The sequence below is a fragment of the Scylla paramamosain genome, chromosome 21 (genome assembly GCF_035594125.1).
Source record: "Scylla paramamosain isolate STU-SP2022 chromosome 21, ASM3559412v1, whole genome shotgun sequence".
NCBI lineage: Eukaryota > Metazoa > Arthropoda > Malacostraca > Decapoda > Portunidae > Scylla > Scylla paramamosain.
In genome coordinates this window covers 17455065-17475766 of record NC_087171.1, presented here as the reverse complement: position 1 = coordinate 17475766, position 20702 = coordinate 17455065, and the positions used below count along the sequence as shown (strand labels likewise).

At 43.5% G+C, this 20702-nt stretch overlaps 1 protein-coding gene across 3 annotated transcripts in view; it reads right to left on the bottom strand.

Moving 5' to 3' along the window:
• LOC135111129 (disks large 1 tumor suppressor protein-like) overlaps positions 1-20702 on the bottom strand; it is a 196947-nt gene that overhangs the window by 92238 nt on the left and 84007 nt on the right. The window contains exon 1 of one of the 3 annotated variants that reach the window (XM_064024124.1): positions 7372-7528. The exons of the other annotated variants lie outside the window; for them this stretch is intronic. Coding sequence (XP_063880194.1) covers positions 7372-7440 — 69 coding nt within the window. The 5' untranslated portion in view covers positions 7441-7528. Of the gene's footprint in view, positions 1-7371; positions 7529-20702 lie in introns of those variants that run through there. 3 annotated transcript variants of the gene reach the window in all.

Sequence of the window (20702 nt, the reverse complement as noted above, 5' to 3'; positions counted from 1 at the left end):
TTTTCTTTTTTTTCATCCCGTGCAAAACTGAAGTCAAAAGAATCGTATCCAGGAATCTGTGTGACTTACTGCTGATTGCGAGCTAGCGTGAGTTACCGAATGCCTGTACCATACGTGGGGTATTAAGGGCAGTGGTAGTGGTGGTGGTAGTAGCAGTAATATCAGGAGGAGGAGGAGGAGGAGGAGGAGGAGGAGGAGGAGGAGGAGGAGGAGGAGGAGGAGAAAACGTAGAAGGAAAATATGAAAATGAAGAAAACGAACCAAAACTAACACTAACTTCACCAATAATATCATCAACAATAATAACAATAAAGCAACAACCACCACTACCACTACCACCACCAGCGCCACCACCACCACCACCACCACCACCCCAAGCTGAGAAACAAGACAGCAGCAGCACATCCTACTACGTTCCCTTACCCTGTGAATGTTAGTCATGCACCACACGATGTCCCTCACACCTCCCCCTCCCGTCTGCTTCTACCAACTCCTCCACCTCCTCCTTCCCCAACCTTTCTCTCACGTGTCCGTCTTCCCTCACCCACTTCCACTTGCACCACCACCACAGCTTTTTCTCTCCTCATCTGACTGACCTTTCCTTCCTCCTCCACACATCCTCTCCACAATCACCAAGGTTTTCACAACTCCACTACCTGTCCTTCGCTTCTACCACTGGCTTCTACAAACGAATTTTCTAAGACGTGTTTTGAAACCCTTTTGACTTCTTAATGTGAACTATTTTCAAAGGCCACGGAGATTAAGAGGCAGAATCTTTGTTAAAACCTCCCTTGAAAACCCCCAATAACTTCCTCGTGGCCCTGCTGAAAGTGATCGAAATAAACGTAGAAGTGTTTGAGATTATGATCCAGCCTCTTGAACCATGTCACCTTTCCTTATCTCCCCCTCCTCCCTTAACTCCGTCATCGCCACTGCTATTGTTAATCTTCCCAACACATTACTACCATCAACATTATCCTTTCTACTCGTGCTATCTTCCCCTCCTCCCTTCCCTCCATCATCACCATTACTATTGTAACTTTCATTTCCATCTTCCCAGCAGATCACAACTACTACCCACATTATCCTTTCTACTATGTGCTCCCCATCCCTGAGCTACGCCGCATAAGTATAAAGTATTCGTCCCCTGCCGCCTTGCAAGATTATAAGTGACATAACGAGTGCCAGCCTAAATAGGGAATGGAAGCCAGGAGCCACGTAACACTGAGAATACCCTTCACTTTCCTTCCTCATACCTGACGCCCTTATTTGATGAATGTGAGGAAGTGACGGGCCATGCCGACTGTGTGTGTGTGTTGTGTGTGTGTGTGTGTGTGTGTGTGTGTGTGTGTGTGTGTGTGTGTGTGCAGTGCATCCTTCATCCTGCTGCGTGCTTCTATCTCCTGTAGGAAGTGAAGGACGACTCAGGGCATTTGATTAAGGAGAGGAAGGGCGGCGCGTGGCAAAGACTAAGCAAGAGTCTGGTGAGGAGAAAAGTACAAGAAGGAAAACGATGAGGAAAAATTGCCTACAGAGAGAGTGTAGCCGCCGTATACGCAACCGCTTCTGAATACAAAGAGCGAGTACAGCACAGCTCGTTTCAGTCACCTCCAGTACAATACATTAATAAGCGTCGTACGGCGCTTACAGAGAGAGAGAGAGAGAGAGAGAGAGAGAGAGAGAGAGAGAGAGAGAGAGAGAGAGAGAGAGAGAGAGAGAGAAATGAGTCCTACATATTACAGATAAGATTAAACGGAATAGTGATTAAGATAGTGAATTCGAGCATTAGTGCACCTCACTTCGGTATTTGTCGGCTTAACTTTTGACACGTTTTGCTTACTGAACCGAGAGAGAGAGAGAGAGAGAGAGAGAGAGAGAGAGAGAGAGAGAGAGAGAGAGAGAGAGAGAGAGAGAGAGAGAGAGAGAGAGAATTAAACTGCTCTATCGTCTGCTTGTAACTGTCTTTTTTCTTTTTTTTTCCACACGTGCTCATGATGCAAAGAAAATTACTAGGTAGCAGATTCCCAGCAACACTAAAAACACCTAATACAACGTGTGGTATTCATTACGCGAGGGAATTATGAAGGGCAGAGCGTGAGAACTTTTAAGTGAAAACCAACGGGAGAGGAGAGGCGTATCTGATGAAAGATTTAAGAACCGCTGGAGACGCTAAGAGAATTCATTATCTATATATGTGCACACTGTAAGTTCCCATAAGCAACAAAATAAGACCCGGTGGAAATCTCTCTCTCTCTCTCTCTCTCTCTCTCACATACACACACATACGTATCATGTAATATTAAAAAGCTACACAAGATGATAATAAGTATGGTATTATCACTTCCCCTTTCATTACATCTGATAGCACTCAAGGGTTCAAGTGGACAAAAGTGCTTGGTGAAGCTCTGTGTGTGTGTGTGTGTGTGTGTGTGTGTGTGTGTGTGTGTGTGTGTGTGTGTGTGTGTGTGTGTGTGTGTGTGTGTGTGTGTGTGTGATATGTATCGCATCGCTGCCCTGTGATATTTGCAATTCATGTATTTTTTATTATTTAAGGTGCATTTTTATTCCTGAGATTACTGAGAGAAGAAAAAAATAAATATAGTAACAACACACACACACACACACACACACACACACACACACACACACACACACACACACACACAAGACGCGCCTTACCTCCTTGCATATTCATCTACTCACACAAACACTTTCCCTCACGCAACATGGACATTCTCTCTCTCTCTCTCTCTCTCTCTCTCTCTCTCTCTCTCTCTCTCTCTCTCTCTCTCTCTCTCTCTCTCCCCTAGAATTTCCCTCGTTAGTAAAGACGCAAAACTTTTCAATCAACTCCACCTGAGCGGGATGGATATTGAGGCGAGGTCCTTTTTGTCCAACCCTGAAGAGGCACTCCAACGGTGGCGCCGCTGAAGGGCATTGGATTACCGGGAGATGGCGGTGCAGGAGAGGGGAGGAGAGGAGGTAAGGAAAGGAAAGGAGAGGAGAGAGAGAGAGAGAGAGAGAGAGAGAGAGAGAGAGAGAGAGAGAGAGAGAGAGAGAGAGAGAGAGAGAGAGAGAGAGAGAGAGAGAGAGAGAGAGAGAGAGAGAGAGAAACTGGGTCAAGTGTCAAGAACAATTATTGCCTAAGTATTTGACAATGAACTTGGGAGATACTGGGACTACGACTACTAGCATACCACCACCACCACCACCACTACCAGCACCACCACAGGCAACAATCTCATATATTTTCATCTTACCTTTTTCCTATTTTAGCCTAGCCCGCCAAGTGGTGATGACCATCACAAACAAAAAAAAAAATCCTGCATTTATTTCCAGTTTAATATAATATCGGCAGTAGTAACACGCTTAATAATAACAATATAATAACAATAATAACATAAATTACCACGAGCTCTCCATAGTCCACGTAGCTATGCAATGAAAAGGCGTTATTCTCGTAAAGAAAAATATAGTTTACTCCAAAAAAAAAAAGACAAATAAAATGAAATGAATAGATATTTAAATAATTCATCATATGGGTGCCATTCAAACCAGACCAGTGAAATAATTGTTTGAGTTTTGATTTTGCATAAAATATTCGTGAACAATATATAGATGGATATATAATTAATTTCTAAGAGCATCTCTCTCTCTCTCTCTCTCTCTCTCTCTCTCTCTCTCTCTCTCTCTCTCTCTCTCTCTCTCTCTCTCTCTCTCCAGTCATATCTCTGAACATTCAACTCCTGCACCACCTCCAGTCTCTCAGTCATCCTTCTACAGAACCTCCCAAGTTCCTCTCCTTTAACACAATTAAGTTATCTCTTACTTTAATTAAGTATCAGTATCCTCGCACGTTCCCTGCGGCTCCGCTTCCCGGGTTATGAATCTCGGATTGTTTCCACCCAATTAAACATCATCTCCCCCATGCGTAAGACTTAATATTTTCCAATATTTGCTTCGCTTATTTTACGCTGCTCGAATAATATCACATTCATATTTCCCACGAGGGGAGATACACAGCAGATAGTCAAGGAGACACAGCAAATTTTGTCTCATGCTAGTATTTATAGAAAACCGGCTACTGAATTTTCCATACATCCTTACATTCGCTACATGCATACTTATTTTGTATGATGCATACAATCCAGATATATAGGTGTGTGTGTGTGTGTGTGTGTGTGTGTGTGTGTGTGTGTGTGTGTGTGTGTGTGTGTGTGTGTGTGTGTGTCTGCGCGCGCTCGCTCACCCGTGCGCACGAGGCTAAGAATAACTTGCTATAATCTGTCACATTTTCTCAGCGCAAGCACGTGACCAGTGTCGCATCGAACCTGGTGGTAACTCTTACACTCTTATTTTGTCATCAACACCACTACGATCACATTATCTTTTCTTTGATGTACTAACATTTTCCTTACATGCTGTATCGAAAAAATAAACAAATAAATAAATAAATAAAAAATAATGAAGGTCATAACGTTGCAGACGCATCTTACCAGAATGGAGATGCAGGCGTGCCTTCACCACTCCCTACTTTGTGGTGTAACATGTCTGGCTGGTTAACCACACAGCCAGTCCTCAGACATCAGACTCAGGATATGTCTGTATTCCCTGCGGGTCGTGGGAGTCGACCATAAGGGACATGGGCGGTAGCTTGGAACTCTTACCCCAGTACTTTTACTTTCTACGAAACGAAAGTGAAAATACAGTGATGCTGCTAAGGCTTAAAATTCCGATACTATCATTACTGATAATAACAATTACGATTATTATTATTTTCCATGCAAACCAAGAGGGAGTGTATGCCTGCGTTTATCAGCAAAATGGTTGATAAAAGACAGTGTGTGATTCCCGCCCAGCTTGTCCATGACCCTGAATGATACTTTAATATACCTCTTTCTTTTTGAGGGCACTGTTTAAGGAAGGCTCTCTCGTAACTACATGATTTGGGCAAGAGCTACTAAGTTAATAGAAATTGCTGCAGTAGCGAGATGCCTCTCAGAAGAGTGACACATCACCATCGCCGTGGCCCTGCCTACTGATGGTGATGACGAAGAGGATTAGACTTTGCTCAATCATCTATTTTGATGCTAGTGCACCATAATGTTTTCATCATCGCACTGAGGAAAAAAAAAAAAGGCTCCTTTTGTCTATTTACAGATCCACGTCACAGTCTCTCTCTCTCTCTCTCTCTCTCTCTCTCTCTCTCTCTCTCTCTCTCTCTCCGCGTAATAAAAAATGATGACATGATTCAGAGGGAAAGTAATTGACAACCTGGATCATCCTCAGAGTTTGGTTCGCGCTCTACTTCCACCGGCAGAAGCTGTTGCTGAGTAACACGCAACCGCAAAAATCTTTCGGTAAGTTAGCTGCTCTCATTAGCATTTATATCAATTAATTAAGAAACCACACTTGTTCAGCATCAACAACGCAGCTTTGATACTCTCAAATTTAATAAGAGGCTCGTCAATCAGCACATTCTTGTGGGAGCGACAGGGGACACCCTATGCTGATAATACTGACAGCATCAACACAACAGGCCAGTGCGCCGCTCCAGCGTGAGCCATGTGCTGCCACCCACCTGCCTCAGAAATGCCAGACCACAGCGGACTCGCCGGGCATGTTTGTGTTGGGCCTACAGGGTGTGGCAAGAACACACACACACACACACACACACACACACACACACACACACACACACACACACACACACAGCCAGAGAGTGAGAGAGAGAGAGAGAGAGAGAGAGAGAGAGAGAGAGAGAGAGAGAGAGAGAGAGAGAGAGAGAGAGAGAGAGAGAGAGAGAGAATCAGTGTTGTCCAGCACCTTCCACTCTGTTAAGCTGCATGATTCAAATACCATTGAGATAATCTTCGTTTAATAAGAAAATAACATATATTCGTGCTAATGTAAGAGTCGCGCAGCGGCACTACAATATTAATCTCCGTTTCCTTGCGAATCTGGCGGTTTAAGTTGCCTACTCCATCCTGAACAAGCACCAAGAATACCGTACCGGCTGCCACATTTACCCTCCCTACAAACCCCCATCTGATGTTATCACCTGAGGCAGGATAGACGGGCGGCTGAGAAGACTCGTTCTGTGCAGAATTCGAGTTTATCCTGTTCGTATTCATAGGAATGAAGTTGTATACATGTAAGTATATAGACAGATAAACAAGCAAAAAATAAAAATAATAATATATGTCACACATGCTGCCAGGAACGACTTAAGCATCACGAACTTACATACAGCCTGTCACCTTATCCCTCGCGTCCCACGCGAGACTCCAACAATGACCGTCAGGTCCCAAGCCGCCGCGGGCCGTGTGCCGCGGCGCCTCGTGACAATGACTATTCTGCTGCCGTGCATCACACCGCTTCGGGTTCCCCCTCGGTCGAGTAGGAGGGATCGTATTGCTGGCCGGTGTTCCAAGGTGGGTTGGGAGGAGCTTAGGTTTCCGTGGACCTTGTCTGACTAGCAGGGACGGGAGGGGAGTGTGGGAATGTTTGGCCCATGACCTCTCATAACTGGCTTCTTCTCCCACCTGCTGCACATATCATATCTCAGGTCATCTTCCAAAATGGTGCTTGATGTGACATGACTTTAGGTACATTTCATGCAATTGTTTGCCATGAAATGTCAACTGGAAACTATGAGAAAATTTAAAATCAAGAAACATTATGCACCCCACAAGAACACTTGCCGGTTTCCATCACGATTTAAATTTGCTAATACCCAGAATTTCATGACATGACATTTCTATTGCTTTATATATATGTAAATTCAAACCTGTCATAAGGACTGGAGGGGTGTTAGCAGGGAGGCAAGAGGGAGGAGGCATGGAAGAGGACCAATACGCCGCCCAGCTGCCGACTCCTAAGCCAGCAGTCCAGCACCCACACAACCGGCCCCGCGCTACCTCACGGCACATTCTTCTCTCTACCATCAAATAATCTACTGGGTTCTGCTTCGCTTCCCTTGCCTAACTAATACTAAGGCTGCACTGAAACAATGGGATTGAAACTGGTCTTGTATTTCACACAGGGCGGATCAGGTGAATTGTATGGGCGCAAAGTGATGTGCCTATGTTTTGTCAACAAGTTGTGTTCGTAGTAACAGGTGGGTCTCCAATCTCACACCAAACTTTTAAGCCTGTTGCCATATATTTACACGAAGCTAACACAACACCATCTTATCCTCTTGACATGCCCGTACAAAATATGATAAAGAATGGTCTTGCGACTGTTTACCATGATTTCGCTAAAATAAAGCTCAACAAAATTAGTCCCAAAGTTCTATTATGAACACAGCAGTTCCGACGAGTGGCGGCGACCCTGCCGAGCCGCCCCGCCCCCACGCCACACACTTACCTCCACGGGGATCAGCGTCTTGGGCTTCCTCTTCCGATACTTGCCGCTACTTTTATGAGCTATGGGCATTTTATATAGAGAATATGAGCACACCCCCAGACACACACGCACACACCACCCCCAGCCTACACACTGCCGCACGTACGTACACACTCACTCCAATACTCCCCGCACATTCCGACGCACCACCACACGCCTGAATTACAGAGTTTGGTCGCAGTCAGTACACTCGTCACACGCTACATATTTACACACTAACACTGAGCACGCAGAAAAACATACTGAACCAACATGTACCTCAGATAATCTAAACACTACTGTAGAGGTTTTTATAAGATACCAAATTTAGCGTAGCTGGCAACCAGTCTCCAGCTTTCACCCGGGTAAGAATGTCATATCCAACATCCTGCACGTCCTCTTTTTCGCCTTTGGTTTCGTGATCGGTAGAACACAATACACTGTCGGTCTTGTATTCCCCTCCGCCGGATACTATCTACTTATGAGTGTGAATACTGTTTCTACCTTTAATATCAACAGGACGGTAAGATATAAGCACAAAATAATTAAGTGAAGAGCTTTCCGTGACTCTTACGATCGAAATGACAATCCCCGAACGATCTCTCTGCTTTGCATCTAAGCAGGGGATTAAGTAAAGTCCTATGGGTTTACACTTGATACTGACACCCAGACACTCAATAGGAACATGATACACTTGTTTCCTTCATTTGACTCAATGAAACAGGACAGATTAGTGAAGTTATGTTGCTAGTCTGTAGTAAATATTTATAAAAAAGGGTAAGAAGAATAAAAGTTATATGAATAAATAAACTTTATCAAATTTTGGCTATTGTCTTGATTAGGGAAAGTTGTATTATTATATATACAATTGTTGTATATATCGTATTAAAAAATGGTTCTCTTCCTCACTTTTTTTGTGTGCGTGTGTATGTGTGTGTGTGTGTGTGTGTGTGTGTGTGTGTGTGTGTGTGTGTGTGCTGGCTGAGGGTGACTGAGGTCATTTGGTCCACCGTGAACCAGAAGGATGGAGAGGAACGACCAGCAGGGGATGAAGATTCCCTGGGGAGGCGACAGTGTGTGTGTGTGTGTGTGTGTGTGTCCAAAATACATAGGTGATATCTGCATGTTTAGCTGGATTGTCCATGATGACGTGGCGAAACAAACATGATACACGTTGCATTATAAAGCCAGTTGGAACAGAATTTCCCATTACCTCGCCCTTTTCCTCTCTCTCTCTCTCTCTCTCTCTCTCTCTCTCTCTCTCTCTCTCTCTCTCTCTCTCTCTCTCTCTCAGGCCACTCTCCTCCACCCCACTCCGTGCTTCTGAATCCCCTTATCCTCCCAGGACCTTTCTTCCCTGTATCGGCTATCCCTGACCCCACCCACACCACGCTCCCCCCCTCCCCCATCTCCGGACCTAACTCGCACTCGCGCACGGGAACCCCAACTAATCTTCTCTGACATATCGAGATGACAGTATTGTGCCGGGAAAGGCTTTGCGTCAGCAGGAGAAAAGTATCAAGAAATTGCAGAAGGAAGAAAAATGTATATTCCTAAGGTCATGCAAGCATAAATGTCTCCTCAATGGTCAGCGTCGTCCTTTAAGTCGTTAAATGTGAAAAGTCATTCAACCCACGACACCGGGTCAAGGCAGTTCTGCATTCTGTTACCGCAGTTGCTTCTGTTTCCTTATATTCCGTGGACGTTGCGTGGATACTATCTGTTCTTGCTGGTCAGTCTTTTCAATAGTGTGCTGTCTCATTAAGACTTTCTGAAGGATATGAGAGATGATAAGTCGGTACACCACATGATAATTTGTTTATCTGTTTTTATTGTTCGCATTGCTGATGTCAAACTATCCCTAAAAATTCATAAATCCTTATTGTAAAGCTCAATAACTTCCACTAAAGCCAGTTGAAAGTGGTAAAGATAAGGAGCTGAAACTCAAGAGAATACGGGCCTCTTGCAAACGTTTTGGCGTCTTATCACGACTTTAGTGGAAGCTGCGGCTTTCAATTGTGTTCTCGTGATTGTCGGAGAAGTTTAACAAGAATTCTTCATCGTGAATACCAAAAAATTGTTCGCAAAAACACTAACAATCATCTATGTGACCTCTAAAAATAACTCAGATGAGATAATACCAGTCGTACTATTCTGTCTGCCTGGAGAATGGTGAAAGTGGTAGGACTATGAGCTGAGACATGATTTTCTTTCTTTTTTTTTTCTGTCTTGGCGGAAACACTGCTGCCTTACGCCTTGCAGGACACAGCACACCTTGTTCATTCATAACTTCTAAATGATTAAGCCTATGTAAGGACTGAATATGATATGCTAGGAGAAAGTTACCATGTACACAATACGTCTTACACGTATGTAATTCAGAACCTTTCCTGAACAGGGACACACCAGGAAAAATAAAAGTTTCCTATTAATAAATATACAGAAACCCGGAAACGGTGGCGCAATCTTTTAAGTATTTAGTCGACACTTATTCCTTGATAAAAGCGCCATTAATCTGAGTAGTGATTCATATGAAAAAAAAAAAAAAAACTGTAAAAGCTTCGAGAATGATAAGGACATCACGTACAGAAGAGAAATGATGCCTTTGTTGTCGTGCTGCTCTGAACTCCATAGATAGGCAGTTACCCTTGAAAACTATGATCTCCCAAAAACAGAAAATGCATATACAATCAGGTAGACTACACCAAACAGGTTGTTTCCATTCGTTGTTGTTGTAGAGGCCAAGACTATCTTATGTAGTAAATACATACAAGTAAAACTACTACTACTACTACTACTACTACTACTACTACTACTACTACTGCTGCTACTTTCACAGACACTATTTATTTAGTATTTTCTTCAAAACTTTATTTTACTGTTCGTATATATATCATTTTCGTGCAGTAAAAAACTACTTCTACTACTACTACTGCTACTTCTACTACTATTACTACTTTTACAGATAGCATTTATTTAGTATTTTCCTCAAAACTTTATTTTACCCACCGTGATATATAATTTTTCGTGCAGCAAAAAACGCCAAACAACAAATCCAACTGCACCGTTGACGATTTACACATGTGTGATGACGTTGAGGGATAAGAAAAATCCAACTTTCATTCTCCAAGACAGACGTATGAAAGGTGGCGTCAGGATAAATGCAGTGAGGCGAGAGGCCCCGCTATCACCCTGAGCGAAACTTGAACATTTATTCTTTTCGGCTTCTTGCTGCTTGCTCAGACGTGGCAGGAAAGAGTGAGGCAAGTGAGTGGAGAGAGTAAGGAATACGCTGAAGGTACAAGCTGGAAGAAAAGATCTGCAGGAAAAGGTTGAGGGCTGTGCTGAGAATGATCGAATACAGAATCATGCCGAGTTGTACTTGGAGGAAGTAAATAGTTATTATGAACGGTATTACTGGGTATTAATGATGCGTGATCGTGTGCCTTCCGGGACCCTCTGAGCAAACTATTCTGTTCCCTATTGTACCCAAGGACGAATAAAGCCTTGGTTTGAGAAGACGAGAAGAGGTGACTATAGACTAAGGTTGTTTATTCAGTAACTGAACTTCAGCTGGTACTGAGAAGTGGATCCTAAAGTCTAACTTGGAGTATATAGGTAATGCTTTATGCGACGGAAACTTATGATGATGAACTAGAAAAGTTTAAAGCAAAAAGAAACGAAAAAAAGGGGGCAAAAGTAAGCAATGAAAATCTAAGAAGTGGAACTTATAATGAAACATTCTACTTTTCCTACTCGTGAGTCTGGGATAAGTGCGATATTTGCACGTCTCCTGAGGTTACTGATAAAAAGGATTCTGTGCAGGCGTGAACCTCAAAGGTCATAATTTTAAAGTTTTATGAGACTCGAGTTGCCTGCATCACATAGAAGTTCTACTGGGAGAGTGACACCACATTTTTGTTCTGGTTGGCAGTGACCACCATTCATTTCTGCATGAGAGTTTCGCATGGTCATGGATTTTCTGTGTGGCTAGCACTGCCCTCACCTGCCTTACAGGGGGCGGTACATACTTATACCTAAATCTGGGAGCTGTTCTGGGTCTCGGCTGGTGCCATCACGTCATAGAAGTTATTTCTACTACGTCCTTTTTTTTTTTTTATATGAATAAATCCCACAAATTCACATGTATCCTTTTCGAGGAATTACAACTGATCCTGAAGGATGGTGCTGCCACTTGTTTCCCAGAACACTGCCTGCCGCGAAGAGCAACGGTTTTTCCTAGCGACACCGCCTGTTTGAGTATTTTTTTTTCAGAAGGTACACCTTCAATGGCTATCCTCGAGGGCATTACATGTTAACAAGTACTTGGTCTGGAAGGACCACCTCATATTCCTAGATCAACGTAATACTTATGTTCTGGAGACATTTTTTTCCCCCTTTTTTCTTGGAAGGGCATAGCTTTCTAGTGTTAAAGGAGGTTGTTGTTTAATCTCAATAGCTCTATATGTTCTGTCTAAGGCCAAGAGTGCCGTTCGAGACCATTCTCATTGCATATGGATCTCTTTTCTCAAGGATATCAACCCAATTTTCACAGTATCTCCTATTCATGAAAGTGTCGCCTGTTCCAGAGATTGTTGCCTTTCCTCGACGATGTGCGCGCTGTATACGGATTGCCTATTTCTGAGGTACCCTCCCCACCCACCCAGAGAAAAAATATAGCCCGTCATGTTTCCTTTGGGAGCGCCGCTGTCTCTTGAAAATGAAATATGATAACAAATATAATTAGATAAATAAATACATGAATAAATAGTAATAAAATGCATTTCACACTACAGCCGTGTAATCGTAGTCTTGTACAGTTGTGGCCAGAAGTCTTGTAACCTGAGGCTCTCACTTCCACAGTGTTTAGCGTTTTCCTTCAGTCTTACGTCCTCTGCTCTCCTTGGAACCTTTCACTTCTCAGGTTTTGTAGGGTGGCAGGCAGCAAATCAGAGGACTTACGGTTGAGACGAAACTTAAATTAGTGGAAAAGAATACGGCAAGTGAACGAACTTTTGGCCGTGACTGTACAATACATGTTCAGATAAAACTGCAAAGGATCATCATTCACGAATCCAGTGTCCACAGAGCAACTTCCCCACCACTGTACAAGGAAGAATTTATCTTGCCGATTTATAAAACATGTATTTATGTTAAGAATGTTAATTTATTGATTAAACAGTTACTATATGTGTCCAATTGGTTTCCATATCTATCTTATTCATGTACCGTTCACTTGATCAGTCTAAACGTGCCACAGTGCATAATATTAGAATTTGCGCTATTATTTTTCAACATACAATCTTGCAAACCTATACATTTTCTTTTATTCTCGGTATTTCATGCAAGCGGGGACACACTCTAATGCCACATCAGCCTCCATCTCTACTGTGTCCATAATCTTTTCAAAATGTTGATATCTGGTAATTTTACTTGTCTATGCCCTCCATGACTTGAAGACAGGTATTTATAGAGTTGTTTACATGAATCCAGATGACAGTAACATAACATAATTCTTCTTCCCTTTTTTCTCTCGTCTGCTTTTTTATTACTTTTTTTTAACCATGCCCTTTCTTCTTCGCTGCTATTATATCTATTTGTTTCTACTTATTCCTTATTTTTCTTTAATTTTTTTTTGTGTTTAATGTGAAACAGTGAACATTCAAGCAGCGAAAACGTCTTTCAGTTAATGTCAGCTCGATGCAGGTGGCCTTGTATATCTCCTCAATCTCCAGTGACTGTTTGACCGTCTGCCTTCCCTGTTTGTGCACACAGAGGACCAGTGTTTGGCCTTGGTGGGCATGCGGGACCCAAACCTTTTAGCTCACACAAATGGGTAAATCACCTTGATGTCATCGCTTTTACTGCTCCGGGATCCACCCACGGTTTTGTGTTACCTTTTCTCACCAACTCCTGCGCCTCGGTTAAAAAATAAAGACTGTTCACAAATAACCGATAGACGAAAGAGGGTTTTTATCAGTGACAGCTATACATCATCGTACCCATAAACAAACACACACACACACACACAGACAGTCACACTCACGGCTCTCCAGGCGGTGTGCGTGCGTACGTAAATCACTTAGGGTGGTGATGATAATCTACAACAGGGAGCGGTGAGTCTGGCCTAGCTCAGGTTCCTCCATGAATAACAAATAGCTCGTCAGCACAACAGGGAAAAGGGAACCCCAACTGAAGACGAGTGAAGAGCCTCTCACTCTCTCACTCTCTTTCTCTCTCGTGTATTTCCTCTTCTTTCTCTTTCTCTTTACTTTATTTATCTGTGTCTGCGATTTTTCTTCGAGTTTCATTTATTCCCGTATTTTCGTGCTTGTTTCTTTTCATTCGTTCCTTATTACATATATATTAACTTCCGCATTTTTAGTTTATTTATTCAAAGCAAAGACGATGAAAACAACCGAGAGGAGAGAGAGAGAGAGAGAGAGAGAGAGAGAGAGAGAGAGAGAGAGAGAGAGAGAGAGAGAGGAGAGAGGAGAGAGAGAGAGAGAGAGAGAGAGAAGAGAGAGAGAGAGAATGAGATGCAATGTATACTACGCAGGTTAGCTTTTACCTGGCAATATAATCGACTTTCGTGCTGCCGACATAACCAATGGATATACAAGATCGTGTTTCGGAAATAATCAGAATGAAGATAGCAAGAAATAGGAATAAACGTCACTTTTCTTTCCCCTTCCTTAATCTAGAAGCAGCACGTAACAAACCGACAGCAAGACAAGGATGCTATCGGTACATTGGGCCCAGTATACCGCGACTGGGGCTAGCAGCATCCTAGCCCTGATAAAGACGGAGGGAAGGAGAGGAAAGTGAAAGAGGAAGAGTAAACGGAAAGAGGGAGGCAAGGAAAGAAATGCAGAAAAGGAGAGTGAGGGAAAGAGGAGGGGAAAGGAGAGAAAGACAGGAAGAGGGAGGAAGAGTGAGTGAGGGAGAAACGACGAAATAGAGGCGGAATCAAGAAAGAAGGAATGGAGGAAATAAGGAGAGAGAGAGAGAGAGAGAGAGAGAGAGAGAGAGAGAGAGAGAGAGAGAGAGAGAGAGAGAGAGAGAGAGAGAGAGAGAGAGAGAGAGAGAGATAATAACCATAACGGCCTTTGTTGAGTTTCCTTTATGCTGCACCTTTTGACGGGGATAACGCTTACGAGATGAAAGGAAAAGCCTAAAAGCAGGCAGTACTTGTTGACATGGAAGACAACGCCTGTCAGATTATCAGGTAAAACCTTTCTCTTCGATTCCCAGTGTGCAAAGAGCAGTCACCCCCTTTGAGTCTGTGAATAGGTGGTAAATAACTTTCTCCCCGGCAAGGTTCTTCAGGCAATGTATGGTGTGATATTACCAGCCATGCGTGCGTGTTTGCCCCAACAACCTCTAAGGTACACACTGCGCACTGAATTAGATGAGTCTGCTATCATACTGCCTCTTTTTCAGTTCTTTTTATTTGTTCAGTGTTCTAGTTACATTTAACATTCCTTTCTGTACATTTCGCTCCCCTCTCTCAATCCATTTCTCCTTTCCCTTCGTTCTCTTTATATTTGCTTTTATTCCCCGATTTTGTACAAAGAGGCAAAATTTAATCCTTTGGAAGAGGTAGTTAAGCTTTATGTGATGGTTAAGGCTCCCTCGGTGCGCATACTCCTTACCTGGCCTCGCTTCACGGGACATAGGCCTGTTCAGTACAATTACCGAATAGCTAAACCTTCACTACCTGCGCGGAACGACAGGTGAAATCCCGTTAAATGTTCCATGGTATTCAATTGTTTGACCGTAAAAAAAAATAGAAGTGAAAATATAGAGTCAGGTAGGCGGTAGGGCGCACGAATTACCTTTGGCCAAGAATTAAGAGCGCATCAGGGAAGGAGGAAAAAATCAGTGATAATTAGCTGGGAAAATTACGCGGCAAATGCATTACCCGGGATTAACACTCTTTTTTTTTTACGTACCATAATCACGGAGCGCTCGTGCTGGGGTCATAACGAGGCCTGTGTGAGCCAAGCGTTGTTTACCTAAGAGCCACTTGCCTGTCCTGCCCCTCCTGACCCTACACCCCGCCTCACACACACACACACACACACACACACAAGCTGTCACTCGTATATCACTTACAGGTCTAGTCATCAACAATAATCGTTTAATACATGCATCCCACTCATTATCACTGTGTTTCGCGCCTTCTCTCAATGTTAAGTCCTCTGGCTACCTGACAGACTACTTCGAAAAACAAGAAACTGATGGATTTTCACGATATCAGAGGAATAAAGACTGAGAGGAAACTAAAATGAGCAGTGAAGATTATTATGACTGCTGACCACGATTGTACATACGTAGTTGAGTTCCCCTATGTCCTGTGGGATTAAAATATATACATAACTTGTACTTCTTTCTAGCTCCCTTACGAGTGTGTATATGTGTGTGTGTGTGTGTGTGTGTGTGTGTGTGTGTGTGTGTGTGTGTGTGTGTGTGTGTGTGTGTGTGTGTGTGTGTGTGTGTGTGTGTGTGTGTGTGTGTGTTCCCGCAGTAAGTCACGGAAAATTGCGCAATGAAAGTTAATATAATACTGGCCTGTTAAGCACAAGGCAATGAGCTGTTATAGTGTGGAAGGTTACGGCAGATTGCACGTGAAGGAGGGAGGGAGAGAGAGAGAGAGAGAGAGAGAGAGAGAGAGAGAGAGGAGAGAGAGAGAGGAGAGAGAGAGAGGAGAGAGAGAGAGAGAGAGAGAGAGAGAGAGAGAGAGAGAGAGAGAGAGAGAGAGAGAGAGAGAGAGAGAGAGAGAGAGAGAGAGAGAGAGGGCGGGGCGGGGAGGGAGACAACAGAGGAGGCAAGGGAAGGGGGGAGGGGAGGGAAGGTTGCGTATGGTAAGCTGTTTAATGATTTAATGCGAGGACCTGAAGGGCGGCATTGTAAGACAGAGGGTGACACACTCCGAAATGAAGATGAAATGAGAGTCGGGAGGAAAAAAAAAAGAACACGGAGCGAGGGAATGCGAGGAAGATGAATGAGAGGGGAGAGGGAGTAAAGCCAAGCAAAATAGAAGAGGGAGACGTTCTCGAGAGCTTAATGGATGCTGAAACAATTAAAGCAGGAAGGGATGGGAGAGCACGAATGGCAGAAAGAGGAACATACACGTCGACATTAAGAAAAGAATAGATAAAAAAAAAAGAAAGCTCTGAATGGAGTTAGAGAACAACGTGAAGCCATTATGGTCATATGTATGTGTGTGTGTGTGTGTGTGTGTGTGTGTGTGTGTGTGTGTGTGTGTGTGTGTGTGTTTACGTTTGTGTAATATATAGAGCCTGAACTATTTTTCAGTAATATCGAATGGTTCTGTCTCTATACCGACGAGTATATCTGCCCATTCTCTCTCTCTCTCTCTCTCTCTCTCAGTGTGTGTGGTGGGGGGGGGGCGTGTACCACAAACCTTCTTTTGGGGCCTTAAAGTCTGGCAAACAAAGGCCGCCTCATTTCACTTTCCATTAGCCCAAACATGGTTAATCTAGCTGTCCACACCCCGCCCAAGGAAAGGTGGAAAAATGAGGAAAAAAATCAAGGGACAATCAGGGCAAGGGGAAAACTGAAGACCTCGGGGGAAAATAGAAATATGTGGCAATTGAATTCTCGGAGGTTTTTATTTATTTTTGAAAGGAACTGGTGTAAACTTGTGGCTTACGTACAACAACTGCCAAACTGTCCTGGACGCTGAAAGACAAACCAAAATACTGCTTCTGTCGGAAGAAGTGATTTTGTTTACTTTTTTCGAATCTGATATTGGGACGTGACAAAAGTCAGCTGTGAAAAAGAAAGCAAAACATGAAGGTACAAAGTGGTGGACAGACTTTTTTTTAATTTCTTGTGAGGCTCATGTCTTGCTTTTATTCTTGAAAGATGTAAGATGTATTGAGTTGAATAAAAAGAAAAGACAGTTGATCACGTGACTGTAAAAGATAAAAACAACCTCTTACGCCATCCCTCACAGTGAAATAGGAAGTGATATCCTGTGTCGCTGTTGTGAAGGTGTCACGGCTGCAAGGAGTAAGGGAAACAAGTCTCGGTGTGTCACTGAACTGCCGTGTCACGCCACGCCACGCCCTGTCTCTGTGGCGTCGCTGGACAAAACACAGGCGGAGATAGTTGGTTGGGTGGCGTGGCGCAAACAATGTCTCCCTTTATTAACATCAGGAGCAATGTGCCTGGCGACCAGAGGACACTGTTTTTTTATTTATTATCTTTAAGTAACCTTGATCAAACACTTGCAGAGTTTGTGAGGAACATCCATGGCACTTCAGTGCACTCAGGCGCTAAGTTGTGTATCATTCTTATCTCATAATTGTGTGGACCGTTTTAAATAATTATAGTTTCGCGCACAAGCAACGTAGCTACGTACTGTGGTGTTTATACAGAGTGGTGTATTATGTATCAAAGTGGCGGCAATAGTGCTTAATTCAAAATAATGCTCTGCGTCGCCAGATTGGGCGGGCCTGTCTATCCCAGCACGAGGGCTGACAACCCAGGCTTATCTGAGGTCGAAGGACTCCGCAGGTTTTAACCTAATTGTATTTACCGAGCGGTGTTTTGCTAGATGGAGACAGACTCACTAGGTGTTCTTGAGTTAATTAATTCCATCTAACTTTGACGCAAGATAATACATACGTGCCTTCCGCGCACTTGAGGCAACTGAGGGCGCTATTTTACATTATGTAAATCAGTGCACTTCGCTCTGAAATTAATGCATCCCTAAAAAAAATAACCAGCTGTTTTTTATGCACTATGATAAACTGGACACACTAACTCGTGATGAATTTACTGTTTCATAATGTTGATGTATTTCGCCCGTGTGTCCTTGCCTTGGATGGCCGGCAAGGGGACATTCCGTGCAGCAGGGCGGCGGGAACACCTCCTTTAGTCTGGCGGGAGCGAGGTATTGCGAAGGTATGGATGTAGTAGTAGTAGTAGTAGTAGTAGTAGTAGTAGTAGTAGTAGTAGTAGTAGAAGTAGTAGTAGTAGTTGTTGTTGTTGTTGTTGTTACTGGTGCTGTTGATGTTCCTCGTGTGTGTGTGTGTGTGTGTGTGTGTGTGTGTGTGTGTGTGTGTGTGTGTGTGTGTGTGTGTGTGTGTGTGTGTGTGTGTGTGTGTGTGTCTGCGCGCGTATTTCCGATAACGAATCCTACGCTCTTGACATGCAAAACGCAAAAATTGTACTCATGCAAATTATGTTGCCAAAGCCACGGAAGCTCTGTACCTCCGCGCTTTCCGTCCCATCCCCTGAACTTCCTCGACTCCCACTCCCTCGGGCCTATACATTTGCGAATAGTCCATTTCATGCTGCCTGCATCCTGTTAAAGCGTCGGGAAAGGAAAGTACTCGTGATCGGAAAGCCATGAGAAATAATCCATAAACGGAATAATTTTGGCGTAACAATCAATAATAACAATTTTTACCAATTCTACCAGCTGCGTATTGCCTTCTAGAGAGTTGAGGGGAGGGAAGGAAAATAAGTGTTGCATTTCCACGTATCTCAAGTACTGCCAGCATGCCTGAAGGAGTCTTGTCCGCCTGCAGTTAGTTAGCATAGCCGCCGTCCTGAACACCTGCTCCTCCTATAACGCAGAGACGTTCGGTAAGCTTAAAGCAGTGCAGCGTTGGGCGGCGAAATGGTGCAGCGTCCAACTCTATTTGCATATAAGCAAACTCCTGAATTACTGCTAAGAAATAAATATAATCTTATATGCGGAAACAAATGCAATGAAGATATGTTTCACGTGTAAAATTACTTGACAATAATGATCTTGATAATATTCATCTATGTATTTATCTATCAGTCTGTAAGTCTGTCTGTCAGTCAGATACCCGATAAATCAATCAGTCAATCGTTCTCTCTCTCTCTCTCTCTCTCTCTCTCTCTCTCTCTCTCTCTCTCTCTCTCTCTCTCTCTCTCTCTCTCTCTCTCTCTCTCTCTCCTTTTATCTAATCTTTATATTTCTCTCCCCCTTTATTTAATCTTCATATATTCACTACTACTGTACTCCACTACTTAGAATATGACATAGGAAAGTTAGGAGAGGCCTTCTTTTACTGCTTAAGAATTATTCCCATCACACCAGTATGTTTATTCATCCCCTACCTATCTGACCTCATTTCGCTTCACCGGCCTTTCCCTGTGTGTCAGCAAGTCGAGTCTCCTGCCCCACAGACCGTATTGTTATTATCACCAGGACTCTTCACGTCTCATCTGAGTGACTTGCTCTAGTCTAGACGCCGCTCTTCTATTGGTCCTTCGTAAAATGCCTCGCAGTGAAGGGTGGGATAAACAAGAGACAAGAGGATCAGCTGGACCAGTCACCCTTCTCTCTCTCTCTCTCTCTCTCTCTCTCTCTCTCTCTCTCTCTCTCTCTCTCTCTCTCTCTCTCTCTCTAATTACTTCCGTCTCCGCTCGTTTCGTGTTGCATTATTTACGGAAAAAAACTTCACTGAATATATACATAAAAAAAAAAAAAGTGTTAAGTCAGATGGTTGTCACTGATCGTCACTGTTACTTCGTCTACTTCCTTCCTCTCTTCCTCTTATCCACCTTCTCTTCTTCCCATTGATCAATTCTCTCTCTCTCTCTCTCTCTCTCTCTCTCTCTCTCTCTCTCTCTCTCTCTCTCTCTCTCTCTCTCTCTCCTCTCCTTTTCACAGCTTCACTAGCATACACACCTACACACACCCACGCACCCTTACTCTCCTCCAGCACACGTATAGCACAGGGTTGTTGTATTTCGGAACACGAGAGCAAATACAGCAAATACACTCCTCTTACTCGACATTTACGCCTTACCGCACACACTCAGGCAGGCCAGCGTACCCCCGGCCCCTCCTCTCCACCGCCCTCCCTTGTACAGTGGAACTCAAATTTTCTGCTCTATTCATGGTCTCTGAGGTAGATTTCCGGCACCTCTGTCAAGACTTATGCTTCAGTAGTCGAAGGAGAGAGAGAGAGAGAGAGAGAGAGAGAGAGAGAGAGAGAGAGAGAGAGAGAGAGAGAGAGAGAGAGAGAGAGAGAGAGAGAGAGAGAGAGAGAGAGAGAGAGAGAAAAAAAAACGTAAAAAGAATATATATATATATAAAATCGGAAGGTAAGCAAGAAAGAGAGAAAAGCGAAGAACAGCTTACTATATCCCTACTATTACTCTATAATTAATATCACACTTGTTTGTCTAACATGCGAATCATGTATTGTAGTGCTTCGTTCTCTTTCCTCTTTTTCTATCCTCCCTGCTGTAAAATGGAGAGAGAGAGAGAGAGAGAGAGAGAGAGAGAGAGAGAG